Source organism: Lissotriton vulgaris, chromosome 2_1 (genome assembly GCF_964263255.1).
Source record: "Lissotriton vulgaris chromosome 2_1, aLisVul1.2, whole genome shotgun sequence".
Taxonomy (NCBI): domain Eukaryota; kingdom Metazoa; phylum Chordata; class Amphibia; order Caudata; family Salamandridae; genus Lissotriton; species Lissotriton vulgaris.
Window position 1 is genome coordinate 2,071,290,056 of NC_141687.1, and position 17,448 is coordinate 2,071,307,503.

General features: G+C 46.5%; 1 protein-coding gene across 1 annotated transcript in view; it reads left to right on the forward strand.

The window, feature by feature from the left end:
- LEO1 (LEO1 component of Paf1/RNA polymerase II complex) overlaps positions 1 to 17,448 on the forward strand; it is a 233,683-nt gene that overhangs the window by 140,497 nt on the left and 75,738 nt on the right. Inside the window, exons 8-9 of the mRNA XM_086958300.1 lie at positions 6,037 to 6,171; positions 7,908 to 8,043. Coding sequence (XP_086814426.1) covers positions 6,037 to 6,171; positions 7,908 to 8,043 — 271 coding nt within the window. The remainder of the gene's footprint in view (positions 1 to 6,036; positions 6,172 to 7,907; positions 8,044 to 17,448) is intronic.

Here is a 17,448-nt window from a genome sequence, read left to right on the forward strand (position 1 = left end):
GGTATGGAGATAGAGGGAGAGACAGGGGTAGGGAGACAGAGGGAAGACAGAGGGAGAGCGGGAGACAGAGGGAGAGCGGGAGACAGAGGGAGAGCGGGAGACAGAGGGAGAGCGGGAGACAGAGGGAGAGCGGGAGACAGAGGGGGAGAGCGGGAGACAGAGGGAGAGAGGGAGACAGAGGGAGAGAGGGAGGGAGACGGAGGGAGGGAGACGGAGGGAGGGAGACAGAGGGAGAGAGGGAGACAGAGGGAGAGAGGGAGACAGAGGGAGAGAGGGAGACAGGGAGGGAGGGAGACAGGGAGGGAGGGAGACAGGGAGGGAGGGAGACAGGGAGGGAGGGAGACAGGGAGGGAGGGAGACAGGGAGGGAGGGAGACAGAGGGAGAGAGGGAGACAGGGAGGGAGGGATACGGGACAGAGGGAGGCGGACGGACAGAGACGGACGGAAGGATGGAGACGGACGGACGGATGGAGACGGACGGAGGGAGGGAGGGAGGGAGGGAGGGAGGAAGGGAGGAAGGGAGGGAGACGGACGGACGGACGGACGGACGGAGGGAGGGAGACGGACGGAGGGAAACGGACGGATGGACGGAGGGAGACGGACCGAGGGAGACGGACGGAGGGAGGGAGGGAGACGGACCGAGGGAGGGAGGGAGGGAGATGGACGGAGGGAGATGGACGGACGGAGGGAGGGAGACGAAGGGAGGGAGACAGAGGGAGTTAGGGAGGGAGGGAGACGGAGTTAGGGAGGGAGGGAGACGGAGTTAGGGAGGGAGGGAGACGGAGGGAGGGAGACGGAGGGACGGAGACGGAGGGACGGACGGACGGAGGGAGGGAGACGGACGGATGGAGACTGAGGGAGGGGGACGGACGGATGGAGACTGAGGGAGGGAGACTGAGGGAGGGAGGGAGGGAGGGAGGGGGACGGACGGATGGAGACTGAGGGAGGGAGGGGGACGGACGGATGGAGACTGAGGGAGGGAGGGGGACGGACGGATGGAGACTGAGGGAGGGAGGGGGACGGACCGACCGACAGACAGACGGACGGACAGACAGACGGACGGACGGACGGAACCGACCGACGGACGGACGGACGGACGGAGGGAGGGAGACGGACGGACAGAGGGAGATGGACAGAAGGAGACTGACAGAGGGAGACGGACAGAGGGAGACGGACAGAGGGAGACGGACGGAGGGATACGGACGGACGGACGGAGATGGACGGACGGAGATGGACGGACGGAGACGGACGGAGGGAGACGGACGGAGGGAGACGGACGGAGACGGACGGAGGGAGACGGACGGAGACGGACGGACGGAGGGAGACGGACGGACGGACGGACGGAGGGAGACGGACGGACGGACGGAGGGAGACGGAGGTAGGGAGGAAGACGGAGGGAGGAACACGGAGGGTGAAGATGGAGGGAGGGAGGAAGACTGAGGGAGGGAGGGAGGAAGACTGAGGGAGGAAGACTGAGGGAGGTAGACTGAGGGAGGAAGACGGAGGGAGGGAGGGAGGAAGACGGAGGGAGGGAGAAGGAGGGAGAGAGAGAGGGAGACTGAGGGAGACGGAGGGAGAAGGAGGGAGGAAGAGAGAGAGACAGAAAGAGAGACAGAGGGAGAGAGAGACAGAGACAGAGGGGGAGAGAGAGACAGAGACAGAGGGAGAGAGAGAGAGAGGGAGAGAGAGAGACAGAGGGAGAGAGAGAGAGAAAGAGAGAGGGAGACTGAGGGAGGGAGACTGAGGGAGGGAGTCCGGGGGAGACTGAGGGAGGGAGTCCGGGGGAGACTGAGGGAGGGAGTCCGGGAGAGACTGAGGGAGGGAGAGAAATGGAGACAAAGGGAGGGGGGGAGAGAGGGAGGGAGGGAGTGAGAGAGAGGGAGTGAGACTAAGACGGGGAGAGAGGGAGACGGGGAGGGAGGGAGTCGGGGAGAGCTAGAGGGAGAGACGGAGGGAGAGACAGAGGGAGGGAGGTAGACAGAGGGAGCGAGAGGGATGGAGAGAGAGGGAGACAGAGGGACTGAGAGCTGGAGGGAGAGAGCTGGAGGGAGAGAGCTGGGGAGGGAGAGCTAGAGAGGGAGAGCTGGAGAGGGAGAGCTGGAGCTGGAGAGGGAGAGCTGGAGAGCTGGGGAGGGAGGGAGGGAGAGAGAGAGAGACAGAGGGAGAGCTGGAGAGAGTGAGACAGAGGGAGGGAGAGAGTGAGTGAGACAGAGGGAGACCGGGAGGGAGAGAGAGAGAGAGAGAGAGAGAGAGAGAGAGAGAGAGAGAGAGAGAGATAGAGAGAGGGTGGGAGACAAAGAGAGGGAGACAGTGAGAGGGTGGGAGAGGGAGGGAGGTAGGGAGACACAGAGAGAGAGAGATTGAGAAAGAGAGAAAGATGTGTGTATGCTGGGTCTGGTGGCTCAGTGAACGAAGTCCGCTGCAGGTACCTGTGTTCAACCTCTTGGTCACATTTTTTTTTTTTTGCTATAGACCCGCACCCTCCCCCACTGCCCCTGCCCCCACCGGTGCGGCCCTCGGCCACACACTACACTGTAACTTTGGTCCACATGGGTTAACAGGTAAGTACTTTGTTGTGGGAGTTGGTGTTCTGGGGTTAGACTCTGGTCCCCCAGGGTCAAGGATGCACACTTGTTACACCTTCAGCGGCACTAGGGTGGACGGGTGCAGAGTGCTGAGGCATAATGTTATCCAACGGGGGATGGGGGCCTCTGGTTGGTGGGTGCTGACGAGCAGGCCACTGAGTTGTGGGAGCAAAACTCTTGGACTTCAGCTCAGGGCAAATGGGGGTTCAAGCTATCACAAAAGGTGCACCCTCAGCGGCACTGGGGCGGCCTGTTGCAGAGTGCTGTTTTGTCATCTGGTTTCCTGCAGCTTTCAATGGGAAGTCTTCGGTTTGCAAACACACTGCAGGCTCGGGGACGAAGGTCTTCTGGGTGCAACCACCACCTGGAGAGATAAGTTGGGATGTAGGGGGTTGATTAGGCACAGTCGGTTGGGCCACCCAAGGCCATGGGACGTCTGGTTTAAGGGTGTCTTTTAGGGTCGGATCTTCTTACCAACTCCTGGTCGCGGTTGGGGGTACCTTCCAGTTCGAGGCTGCAGGCATTGGCTAGAGGCTTGAGACAGGTCAGGGGTCACCGGATCTTGGGTGGGGATTGCCGAGGAGACCTCCTGTTGGTGTTGGGCCACTCAAACTTGGGCCGTGGGCGCCAGGTGCAGAGTGGTGCAGACCTGCGGATCCTTGTGGAGCTGGAGTCTGTTGATGAACAAGTCCGGTGTTCACAGGAGACAGAGTCTTTGGGATGGATTTTGCTAGCTCCAGGACACAAAAGGATTCAGCTGGAGCAAGTTCGAGGTGGCGACAGGCTGGTAGGGGTGGGGCCAAGTCAGTGGACGTCATCCTCTTGTTAGCTTCGGCATGGCTGTTCGGTCCTTCTTCTGGTTTCTTGTCTGAGAAAGCAAGGTTCAAAGATGCACCTATATACTAGATTTAGGGGTGTTACAGGTAAGTAAATGGTTGGGACCAATGGGACCCTTCCCTGGGGTGGGTACACCCCCTATTATGCCACCCTCCAGTGGGAGGGGGCATAAGTCTTTCCCTGGTTGGCTGGATCTCCCCATTGTCACGATGACGGGGACTGAGAGTGGTGCTTCACCTCGCCTCCCCCTCCTGAGGGGTGGAGTTGGCAGAGGTGGGCACACTTCTCTTCCTCACTTATTTTTCCCTCTGATTCTCCTGCCCAAAGTGGGGGTCAGAACCAGTGGGGGCCAGTTGTTGAAAGCAGCAAGTGGCCTGGGGAAGCTCACAAAGGCAACAAGCATTTGAAGCTTCCCCTTCGTGGACCCTGCTCATCCTGGGGGAGGAGGTTTGGCACTTCGTCCCAGGATGTGCATTGTTTCAAGCCTCTGAGAGCAGCAGGCAACTGAAAGCATCCTCTCAGCCTAGACTCTAGTGGTAGGTCGTTTTTCAGGGGGCATCCCTAAGATGCCCTCTGTGTGCATTTTTCATTAAATCCCACACTGGCTTCAGTGTGGGTTTAATATGCTGAAAATTTTTATATCAAACTCCTCAGTTTTCAGTGTGGCCATTATGGTGCTGTAGAGTTCGTAATGACAGACTCCCAGCACCATATACTCTTAGGCAGCACTGCACTTACAATGTCTAAGAATGGACTTAGACACTGTAGGGGTGCAAGGCTCATGCATCTATACCCTCACCACTGGTTTAGGGCACCCAGCTAGAGTGCCTGATCTATGCCAGGGCAGTGGGTTGTAGGCATGGCAAACAGGGATGTGTGTCATACCGACTCTTCGCTGTGTTCTGCTCCAAGGCCCACAGCTTGCAAAGGCAGTGTGTTAGTGTAAAGGTACAGGGCCTCTAAGGGTGGCACAATAAGTGCTACAGCCCTTAGAGGCCTTTCATAGCAACAGTGCCCTGGGCACTGTAAAAAAGTACTTACTTGAGAACAAAGTTCTTGGTATCAAAATGTATTTAAAAACGAGTCATTTTTAAAAATTTGTTTTGGATTTATTCTTGAGAGTGATCTCTTTTATTGCCTCCGTGAGTACCACAAATGCTTAGCACTCCCCTTTAATAAGCCTACAACTGTTTTCCCTCACTACCACAAAAGAGAACATTTAGTGTCATCATTTTTGCCTCTATAAACCACTAAGGGTTTCCTGGACTCTTTACACAATGTACCTCATTTTGGTGCACCATATATAGAGCCAGCTCACCACAGCCTGCCAAATAAAATACAGACAGTTGCCTTAATCTTAGTATTGTGTGCAGTTAATAATTCACCTCTGTCCGCGTTCAGAGGAATGAATATATAATAGATATTCCACAGTTTATGAATGATCTAGCTTGCGTACTACACCTTCAAGGGAAAGGTTTCTACCAGCTGGCCCGTGCACAAGTTAGTGCTCTCAGGACCAACCGGGCACCCCTGACAGCACTCCCATTGTGCCCTCCAGACCTGCTGATGGCTCTAGAGTCCTACCGCTTCATGATATCCTCTGTCTAAGAGCCAGACTACATCAGTGCTGTTCCTTCTGCTGACAGTCAGACTCATTAATCTCCAGTAGGTTTAGTCGCCGTTGTCCACCACAATACTGTCCAGGGCACCAATGGAGCCAGCTCTTTTGCTGTGACCTCACGTAGGCCCCAGACTGTCAAGCCTCTTAAAACCTTGTAGCTCTGTTTAGAAGAAAATTTCAGTAGAAGAATAAGGCAGGATTTTCTCATCCTGCCGCTCAAGCATGGGGTACTCCCTTGAAGGCTGCCATCTTCACTTGTGATGCTCTAGCACATCTGTGTGTCATGATTTTAGGGAGTTGCCTAGGTTTACTAATCTATTATGTTGCAATAACGTTTCATTGTTCACTTTCTATTATTCGTGCACTCTAAATATTTATTTATGCTTTAAGTTTTAATTTACAACTTTTAAGTACATTCAGTAGTTTTTTTCAGACATGCCTAAACAAACTTCACATAGGTAACGAAGAAGCATTCATGTTTTAATGTCAGTTGAATACAGAAGCGGTTGAGAATATTAGGGGGATTTCTTTACTTCCCACTCCGATTGGATGTTCACGTGTTATTGCAACACTGACATTTGTGCCAAGCGCTGCTTCACCCTACATCTCCTCCACTGAGCCATGCCTTAAGGGCTTATTCACTTTTAACGTCAAGGGATCCGAGGCAGACAACGACTACTGTAGAACTAGTACTTAATGCTGAGTTGTCCATGAGTGCACAGGCCGGTAAAACTCATGACACTGTGATACTGCGCTGCAGACCAATTATCCTACTGAAAGATAGTGTTAAAAAGGATCTGGTAAGGAATAATAACACCAGTGACTACAACAACTTCAGCAATTAAAATATATATTTAACAGCCAAGCTTTGGAGTAACATTAGTGATCTTTATCTATTCTTAAGTCTTGTAGGTCATGGAAATGTCAAGAATGGTAACATACCAATAGGTGTAGAATATTGCCCGCTGATTATTTTTTTCTTTCTTTCCATAGCATGTCATTACATTTGGGTAATGAAGTCTTTGATGTTTACAAAGCACCGCTCCAGGGGGACCACAACCATCTGTTTATAAGACAGGGAACTGGTCTCCAGGGCCAAGCCGTGTTTAAGACTAAATTAACTTTCAGGTAAGTATTAAATGTTGCAGTTTACATTTTTTTATTGGTACCAAATTTCATGAATAAGTTTTACTTGCTGCTATTCGTTTAGGTAATTCTCAACCTCACTGCCTTGGTCATGTAATTTTGAAGGCATTTAAAATCGGACATGCCATAAGATGCCTGTGAACTTGTTCTTACCGGAAGTTTGTAGAGTTATCAACCTGTTAAAGGGGACATGGTCTGCTCCTACAAATTGGATTGTTGTTGAGGAGCATATTAACCATTTGTATAATGCAGTCTTCCATGCTCTTTGACATTAGAACGAAATATGTCCCATAATTATTCCCTCGTCTGGTGTCATGATGATGTAGGAACATGATAGACACCCTCAGCATCAAAAATGATTCAATAAACCTAACGCTATATGGTAAAAAGTATGGAGAGGTCTATAGACCATGGAAAGGATAAAGCTCTAGGGCAGCACCTCTTTCAAAAACAGAAATAGATTAAAAAAACAAGTTAGTTGTCAAAGGATTTGTGAGGCATGTTTATCTTTTGGAACCAAGAGTTATTACATCATTAGTTTAAGCTGTGAGATATTTAAATCTGTATCACAGCCAATTCTGGTTTTAAGCTCCTGCCTTTTGAGTCTGAGGTGGCATTTGCAACCCTTGCACATTTCCCTGTGTAGGAGTGTTATCCGATGTAGTTTGAAGAATAATCAATCCAGCACTATTGCCCTAGACCACTTTCTCTCTTTCCCAGCATTCTACTAGATTTTAATACATTCTTCTCCTTTACTGATGCCCGTGAATCAATTTGTGGCTTGTCTAGCCAAGCTAGAAACTGCCATTAATGTCCTCTTTCACCCACCCTTTATCTTGTCTTTTCCACCACCACATTAAATAGCCATTCTTTCCTTTCACTCACAGCAACCTATTTTCTACAGCAACCTTGATATCCATCATGCTTCACGATTGTTTTTAATGTTTCCATTTTTGGCTCTTATTTCTTTCTCCTATTCTTTCTTCTCCTTCCTTTTGTCGTTACTGCTTCATCAGTCATTTGATGTTTGGTATGAATAAGACTGAAGGAGATGAAGGCCTGACACCGATCAGGAAAATGGGTACATCATATAAAATCACAACCTGCTCCCTGTTTTCCACAATGCCTCCTCCTCCCTCTTTTTCATCGTCATGTTTTCTGTTTCAAATTCCCTGTCAAATTGTCTTTCCTACCCAACACCTCTGTTCTTAGGATTGCTGTAACACTGGAGCGAGCAATGGCCTACAGCAATAAACTGTTCAGGGACTTTAGTACACCTGCTTGAGCATATCTTGGCACCAATTTCCTTTCATTAGCTCTATCCGCTAACAAACTCATTCTGCTTCATTTTCCTTACATCCGCTTAATAATCTTCCTGGAGCTAGGTGGCCCAAACTTGTTTCCACTAATGTATTGACATCTTTCCTTCTCTGCCTCGTTCGTAGGAAGGGTATGCCCAGTTTTTCAGCTCACCACACGTAGTCATTTGTACTACGCTTAACCAGGTGGCTCTAATAAGGCATAAATATGTCCAGCAAAAGTTGTGTAAAGGGGAAGTAGAAACGTCATTTTTAAGTGCCTTACTTCTTTAGGGCTAAAGCAAGTACTTATTTGTGTATTGCTGGTCTTTCACACATGTTTTATCATGGTAATCACCATGAAATATTGTGCTGCACTGTATTATCTTCTAAAGAAAACTCTTTTCTTTTCTTTCCCAGACCTCACTCTACTGACAGCGCCACACACAGGAAGATGACACTGTCTCTTGCAGATCGATGCTCTAAGACGCAGAAGATTAGAATCTTGCCAATGGCTGGTCGAGATCCAGAGTCTCAGCGTACAGAAATGATTAAGGTATTGTGCTCATTTGAAGCTCTTTGTACATGTTTTTTTTCAATTTTTTCAGTACCTGGTCATTGCCAGTACGCTACCATATCAATACCAGTTATGGCTGGCAGGGCTGTGGTGCTTGTCAGATGGCATAGTACATCATCACTACTCTGAAATTAGTCTTTTATTCTTGAATGTACACTGTAGTCCATGTGCGAGATATAAAAATAACGATAAATAAAAGGGTTCCACAGAGCAAACTAGATATTGGAGCGGAACAAGGAAATAAAGCACAACTAGAGAGAAGACCCCCGCCTCCAAACAGAGCTCTACAAATTGAATCTACAATTCAGTTTAACCACAAGGAAGAACGTATTAATTGGAAATATTTCAATATACTTTATTTCAAATTTTTCTTTGCATGCATAATAAATAAGTAAAAAACATTTATGAAAAGCTCCAACCAACCCTGTCATGCAGACACATGCCACAATAGCCTTTCAAGCTCCAGACATACCACTCGTACCATTAGAATATACTAAAACACAGGCAATATATAAAACACCAAATATATTGAGCAATGACAGGACACCCTCTATTTACTACTGAATTCCGCCACACGAAATTACTGTCATAGTATTATTTCTTAGTGTCAGTGTGCCACTTAAATACATTCATACCTCACTATGCCAACAATTTGTATTGTTCAATATATTGTGGGCTTTTTATACATTTAGAGTGTCATACCCCTATGACATGGCTCATAGGTCCCAAGGGGGAGGTATACAAGTTTCAAAGTTGAAGCATTTGTTAGCAGCAGTCCTTCGAATGTAGAGCAAATGGCCGAAGATACGGTCTGATGAACGCACCCACTGCAGATGTGTCTCAAACCTATAAGTCACCCCTTGGGACCTATGATTCTGTGAGGTAGGAGTTTGATATGTCAATATCTTCTATTAACTTCACAAGAAACAGGAGGACGGACCCTTAAATCATCACTCCCCATATAATACCTTAGGTGAGCCTCTCCTGGGACAAGACACCTGAGAATCTAGGATTAGTCTCCTTTTATTGGTGCAGTTCGTTCTCTGAATTGCAGATAGTTATGGTTTATCTGCCTTCATGTTCTCCTCCCTCCCCAGCTGTTTTTACTTCCTTGAATCCATAGTCTGTGCCATAAAAAAGGTGGGTTGATCCCCTTCACCGAAACGCGCTGAGGCACCAGCGCTATAGCCAACTTAACACTAAAAAAAGATTGAAATATATATTCTGTTCACTTTGAATGTATAAAAAGCACACAATATATTAATAATACAGAGTGTTGCCATAGTGAATTATGAATGTATTGATGTGGCACATTGACACTCCGAAATAATACTATGTATTAGAAGCTGGCTCTGTGTATGGCCACTGGATGGTTATACCGTGCACAGAGTCCAGGGGTTTCCCAAAAGTGTTCAGGGCTCAATGTAAAACCCAAAGTGCTCTATTAGTGGGAGAGTGGGCAAGCAGCCTTGGGCCTAACACAGAGGAGTGTAAGACATTTATTGCACAGCACTGACCAATAATGGACACATGACTCAATAAGGAGATCCACATCAATTTTCGAAAAATATACTTTGTTGTTGTTTTAAGACCAAAATCTTCACAATGAGGTAATTCTGTTTTAAAATGTAAATACTTTTCACTTATTAAAATGGACACTATATTTTCGGTGTTATCCTATAGGTAAAACAATATTGGGGTTAAACAGGTAAGTAACACACTTAAAATTCCAGTCTTTGGAACCAAAGGTCAGCAAAGTGCAAGGGTCTGGTGAGTACCAAGACTGCACTGACACAGGGGCGGCCAGGTGCAGAGGTCCAAAATTGAAGTTCGGCCCAATGCGTTTCAAAGGAGACCGGAGTGCCTGGAGCCACACTGTTTGTAAGTAAGTGGAATGGTTGCTAGGGCCAAGCTCTTGGGGTTAGGGGCAGCATGGGGGGGGGGCGCAAAGCAGCACTAAACATACACCACCAGCGGCACAGGGGTAGTCAGGTGCAGGGTGTTAATTCAATGTCAGGCGCCCACTGCTGTTCAATTGAGATTCTGCTTTTGGCTAACAGGCTTCTGGCGTTACACCGGAATTTGCATGAGGGAGACCAACAACAGCAGAGATAAGGGGCTTTGGGTGCATGGGTGTCTTTCAAACGTCAGGGTCTTCTTATCGGAACTGGTCGCGGTAAGGGGGGGCTCTGGATTCACATTGCAGGCACTGCCCTGGAGATCAGTAGAGGTCAGGCAACGCTGGACACAAGGTCGGGTCACTGGGGAGACTTAGCTGCACAGATGAGCCACTAAGACTAAGACTCGAGCCGTAGGTGTCTGGTGCAGAGTGGTCCGGGATTGCAGTTCCAGCTGGATCCGGAGCACTTGGAGCCATTTTCTTCTTTACATGTCTGCTCTCCACATGAGATTGGAGTCTTTTTCAAGCTATCCTGGCTGATGAGGGGTGAAACCCTGAAACAGCTCCTAGGATGCTTTATTTGCGGTCCAGGAAGGACCTTGCTTTGCTGTACAGGTTAGACTGTTCCCATGCACACTGGGTCAAGACTGATTTGCATATGGCCAGGTCTAAACTGGAGTGCCATGGTGAGCAAAAGAATGGTGGATTTAACCTATATCTCTTGACTGGTGGTGAAGGTTTTGATTTGTTCTGCATTCCGTCCATCAATTGTGTAACTTTTGCTTTCTAGCCCTAAGTGCGCAGGGTATGCCCAGACGTGTGTCCCGGGCATACTGTGCCACTGGATTCAAGATATCATGGCTGATATGGGGTGAAACCCTGAAGCCGGTCCTAGGATGCTTGTTTCCAGTCCAGAGAGGACATGGCTTGGCAGTTCGGGCTGGACTGTTCCCATGAGGCACAGGGTCAAGACTGATTTGCTTATGGCCAGGTCTAAACTGGGGTGGCTTGGTGAGCAAAAGAGTGATGGATTTAACCTATATCTCTTGACTTGGGGTGAATGCTTTGATTTGTTCTTCATTCCGTCCATCAATTATGTGTCTTTTTCGAAGGCTGAAGTCCTCCCTGGGCTTCAGAGGTTGCTGACTGCAAGGCAGGTTGTGTACAGCAGCAGAACCCCATTTTCTCACACCATGACAGTAATTTCTTGTGGCCACATTCAGTAGTGATGAGAAGGGTGTCCTGTTATGGCTTTTTGTATGATATGTTTTATATTGCCTGTGTTTGAGTTTATTGTTATGGTTGAGTGGAGCTTGAATCGCTATTGTCGCATTTGTCTGCATTGCTGTGTTGGTAGAGGTTTTTCACGAATTTAGATAATTAAAACATTTTTTTATACTTATTGATTACAGATATGAAATAAAAAATGTGAAGATATTTCCAATTCTAAGTTCTTCCTTGTGGTTCAATTGAATTGTAGGCTCTATTTGTAGAGCTCTGCTTAGATAACAACAGTCAACTAGATCGCATTTTGTCTAGACGAGAATACATGAAAACAATGGCAGCAGCATATTAGTAGATTGCTTTAATAATCGATCTCCAGCACCAAGATATTAGAGTAATCTTTTTGTTTAAAGTATCATTAGCAAACAAAACACATTTAGCCTCATGCAGGTTTGCACAATAAGTAAGTATCTTGCAACTAAATGATGGGATTTTCAAGACCTGTGTGCGGTTAGTATTGATATAATACTGTAAAGAAATAAGTCTGTAGAAACGTGGAAAACTAGGAGATCTGTAAAACCACGTGAAAATTGATTGGCAACTGTTTGTAACTTATGGTACCAGAAGAAGGAACGTCTCTTTTAGGGATCCTGAACCAAACAATTTGTCCTGCGTAATATGCATTCAGAGCAGAGGACATTGGAGCAACTAAGGTAGTCCATGCTTTTTGGCACTGGGACTACTGCCTGTCCTTGGCAATCTGACATGCCCTTAGAGGCGTGACCTCCGGCGCTGGAAAAGGAATAGAGAGAGAGGCCCGCCACTGCTCTACAGCTGTCCATACATTTAAGAAAATGTTTTTTGGGACAAGATTCCTGCAGCCCTCCAGATGAGCCATAGAACGCCTCTAGAAGACTGGACTTCCATTGCCTTCCCAGATCAAAACACCTATCTAGGAAAGCCACATAGTATTTCAGACTGTCTGATCAGCTTAGTTAATTTGTTATGGTTGGGTAATAGTTAAGAGTAGTTAAAAATTGTCTCCTACAGTCAGACCAGTCACATTTGGTTATAAGCAAATCCCTTTCCTAAGGAGTTATTTTTGGTGTTGCTGAAAAACATCTTCTTTTATCTCCCTTAAATGTAGCCAGCGATTTTTCTCCCAGCTGGAGAGATAGCTCAAGGTGGTCACTAACTCCTGTACCACACCATCATAAGCTTGAAAGAGTCTTTGTGGCCGCCTGGACCAGGGGAAAACACCCACACACCCACATATATAGGAAATCAGTTCCTGCTGGGAAAGACTGCATAGATTGAGTCATCTCTGTCCCAGTTTCACACCTTTTCCAAGGCTGAACACAGGCTGGGAGCTGTATATGAAAATTAGCATTCAGGAACTTCCGGCAGGCAAAAGGTACCTTATTAAAAGTTACTTTTCCTTAATAATTATTAAAAAAATGGATTTTTACTGACTATTAAATTGCTTAAATATTTTTCTTGATTATCCCATTCACATGACAATGTTATTTTTTCTACCTATCCCACTTTTAAATGCCATGAACCCTGCGTTGTGGACTACAAGACCTATATAGGGGTGACTTGCTAATATTTAAAAAGGAGGTTTTACCTGTCCGAAAGGTTATTTTTTACAGATTGCACTGAGGCTTTGGCCTTCAGCAGTCAGGTTACATATTGTAGGCCTTTAGTCATGTTTTCTAGCTGTGTGTGAAGAGGGCACACATTATGAGCACCTGGATCATTAGGACTAAGATGAATTTAAAGGCCACAAATACTCCCTTTGATTAAATCTACAGTGACTGAATGATTATGCAATTATCCGCAAATTTCCACAGCTCTCAGCTGTGTAGCAGAAGACTTTAACCATCTTGAAAATAGCCTGACACATGGCATTTTGTGCCTGTTTGTAGTAAGGCAAACCGGATCTACTAAAAAAGTGGTTCGTTTTGACCCTGGGGTTTTTAACCCCATAGGGATTGTCCAGGAGTCACCTACAAACAATTTTGTACTACCTGAGGAAGGCGGAAGCAAAAATGTGTGTGTGTATATATGTATATGTGTGTGTATATATATATATATATATATCTCGAATCCCTTGCACTGCATGCACACCGCAAGGATTGAGGACACTCTGTACTGGCCACAAATATTTTATTGGGTCAGCTGTTTGAACAGCTGACCCAATGAAATATTTGTGGCCAGTACAGAGTGTCCTCAATCCTTGCGGTGCATGCAGTGCGAGGGATTTGCAGGACCTGACTTTGGTGGTTCATTGACGACGACACACCTGCTGTTTTGGAAGGCGGCGGCTTTACCCAAGTATGGAGGGTCGAAATATATACGCATGCACACACATGCAGAAGTTAAACTGGTCACGACTTTCTTTCACGTGCACATAGATTTGACTGTTGCTTACTGCGGAAACTTGCCTGAAGTCAGTAGCACTTGGCCTCCTTCCAGTTGCTTGTCATATCTGTGATGCTGATTTTGTTTTACCCTTTTTTTATATTGCTCTTTCTCTCTATCTGATGTTACTTTGGATGGTTCCGCCCAGGTATGGAAAACTCCAGGGTTTTGTATTTAAATGGATTTCCACTTCAATGTAAGCTAGGCAGCCACTGAGCAAACAATCTTGTACTACCTAAGGAAGGCGAAATTCAAAATGTTGTAGTGAATATATGCACACTCACTTTGAGACATGGGCAGAAGTTATACTGGTCAGACGTTCTTTCACGTACCCCTATCTTTGACTGTTTCTGACTGCCTGAAGTCAGTAACACCAAACCTCCTTCTAGTTGCTTGTCAAGCCTGTGATGTTTTTTTTTTAAACATATTTTTACTTTTTTTCTAATAAAATGTTAAACAGGCAAATTAAAACCTAAAACAGACAGTTCAAGCCCATATTTAATGTTGCATGTTTTCCATCGCCAGTGTTTCTATCATGAAACAGCAGTAATCTCCTTCCATCAGTGTTGTATGTTTTCTCATCAGTCCCACTCCTCAATGTCGAGGTGCAGCTGCAGGGCAAGTGGAGTGTTATTTCATGTTGCATGTCTAGTGGCATAGATCACAAAAGGTACCCAAATGTCTTTGGGGCGATTTCTTTTTTTTTTTTTTCTCATTCTGTTTTTTTCAGGCATCAGCTCCCAGTATTTTTTTTCAGCCGCTGTTGGCAAAAGGCTGCAGCCAGTCTTTGGGCCTCGGATTGCTACTATCCTCTTAGCCAGTAGTAGCAACATGGTTATTAGTTGGCGCTTACCAATGAGGATGTCTATGACATAGCCAGTGAGAGTGGTCAAGGGATTTTCTGCCTCTAAATGACCAACAATTTCTTCCAGGCAAGTATACATTGGGATGCTGATGTTAACCCCAAGTCTACATGCTTATACACCATACAATGTGCATATGAATGGATTGAATACAGATTGTGTGTATTCTTCTTGTTAAATCTTTCTCTTTTTATGGATGCTTGAATAAAATTTTAAGTGGAGTACATGTCTAATGCCTAATGCTATAGAGTTGAGATGTGCAACATAAGAATAAATACGTGTTCGAGGCATATGGGCTGCAGATGGTACATTATGAATAGATCGCCATCTGGTGTTGGGCTCGGATGATTGCACTTGTTTTTCTCTTGGAGAAGTCTTTTGTAGTCACGAAGCTGGTGACTCCTCTCTTGGGTGATAGTGCGCATGGGCATCGGCTCCATCCTCAGATTGTTTTTTTCCGCCGTCCGGTTCGGATGAGGATCGAAGCGCTCCGGATAGACTTCGAGAAAAAGTTATATTTCAGCGCGTATTCCCTTTCCAATTCGACGGTATTGTTTATCGAACGCGAGTTCATTCCCATTTCGACGCGCTTCGACGTCAACACCGAAGATTTCTAACTCTACGTCGATGGGACCGGGAGGCCTATTTCGACGTAGTCCAGCCCGGAGTCCATGGAAAGGACTCCATTCAAGAAATGTCCAACGTGTGGTGCTAAATTCCCACACAAGGACCTACACGAGGTGTGCAACCTCGGTTTGTCACCTGACCATGAAACAAGGGATTGTGAAGCCTGTGTGGCTCTCTCCTCCAAGTCGACAATTAGAAACCGTCGGGCCCGTAGACACGAGATGTCGAGGATGGAGTCAGATGCAGTCCCAGAACTGTTCGAGGTCCAACACTCTGAGGAGGAAGAAGATGAGAACGGGTCGGGGTCAAAAGCAGACGAGTCTGATGTCCAAGAAGTCGACTTTCATCAAACCGCGAGTGACGACGTCCCTTTGCCAAAAAACCGACCCCGATTGGTGTCGACCCCTCCTTCGAGCCCGGTCAGACAACCGAAAAAAGTTTCCGACACCCCGCCTTCTGGCTCGGCAACGAAACCGAAACACTCGGTCTCCCACTCCGAGAAACGGTCGACATCGACACCGAAGCTCCATACCAAAGAGAGCTCGAAGTCGAAACATTCCATGTCAAAACTGAAACATGCTTCGACGTCGAAGACTCCCTCGACAACGAAAAAATCGGACTCAAGCAAACTCTCGGTGCCGAAAACACATAACACGAGACACAGAAGCAAAAGCACCTATCGGACCCAAAGGCTTCGATACCGACACAGGAGCAAGAGACAGATACAAAACAAAACTGGCAAGGTGGTGACAAAACCACCTAAAAAGAGGAAGACTCAACCGTTGGAGAAGAAAGCTCCTCCTCCTAAGAAGAGAACAATGGGGACAAATACAACTCCTCCCCTTTCTCCACAGCCTATGGACACACCCTCTTCTTCTATTCCTCATACTCTGGCAGCTATCCCTCAACCTTTTACACCACGCCCATCTACACCTCAAACAGATTAAGAAAGTGACACAGGGGATGGGGACCTTCCTGGGGATGATAACAATACTATCCCAGAAGACACAGACCCATGGGAAGTTTATGATGCAGTTTCAGATAATGATAATGACCCTGACCTGTATTCCTCAAAACCCTCTCCCCCTGATGATAATTCGGGTTTTGCACAATTAATTAATAGGGCAGCAAAATACCACAAGGTAGATTTACATACGTAACCTCAGGTAGATAGAAGATTTCCTTTTAGAAACACTACCTGCTGCACAAAAATCTTCAGGGACCCTACCAATGCTTAAGGGTTTCCTCACTCAAACATCAGATATATTTAAAGATCCTGTGAGGGCTAGGGTGTTAAACCCAAGAATTGACAAAAAGTATAAGGCAGCCCCAAAAGAACCAGTATTTATTAAGGGCCAAATACCTCTGGACTCGTTAGTAGTCTCAAATGCTCGTAAGAGGGCGAACTCACTAACAGGAGAAGCTCCTCCTCCTGACAAGGAGTCTAAGTTAATAGATGCCTCTGGCAAGAGAGTAGCATATCAAGCAGCGTAGCAAATACTCAAGCGCTACTTGCACGCTATGATAGAGCTCATTATGATGAGTTAGAGACACTCATTACACATCTCCCTAAGGAACATCAAAAAAGGGCAGAGCAGCTGATACAAGAAGGGAAGATAATAACCAACACTTCCATTAAGTGCGCCTTAGACACAGCAGACACTGCGGCAAGATCTATAAACACCAGTATCATGTTAAGAAGACATGCATGGCTCAGGGTCTCAGGGTTCAAACAGGAGGTACAAACTTCTTTATTGAACCAGCCTTTTGATGGGAAAGCACTCTTTGTCTCAAGCACAGATGAGGCGTTGGAGAAAATGAACAAGCATTTACAATGCAACGGTCTCGGCATTGCAAAAGTTAGAGCTATTAGCATTGTAAATGAACGCGAGTTTAAGCTCTTGCCATTGTAAATGACAATGTCTTTTATTTATGTTTTAAAAACCAAAACATAAATAAAAGGCATTGTCATTTACACAATGCCAATAGGTCAAATTGGCATAAATGCAAGACCTATTACATTACAAATGCTTGTTTTCAAATGTTGGCAACTACGAATTTAATTAAGTGTCGTGGACCAATGCTCTCTTGCAGTGTCAGCCATTATTTCAGTTGTGGTTAATAGGTGCTAAAGTGTACATGCAGTTGGTGGCTTGATTAGGAAATTGACTTTACGATTACAAGTTTGGGTTGTACGCAGCTGGTATAAATTTCTCAAATTGTAACTAAGATCCTAAAGGCGGGCATGGGTTCAGCTCTGCTACAATGTCTGAAAAAGGCACTCAAGCTTAGAATCACCACGGTTCTCCCCGCACGCTTTCACTGTAGCAGTGACCAGATGCTAGT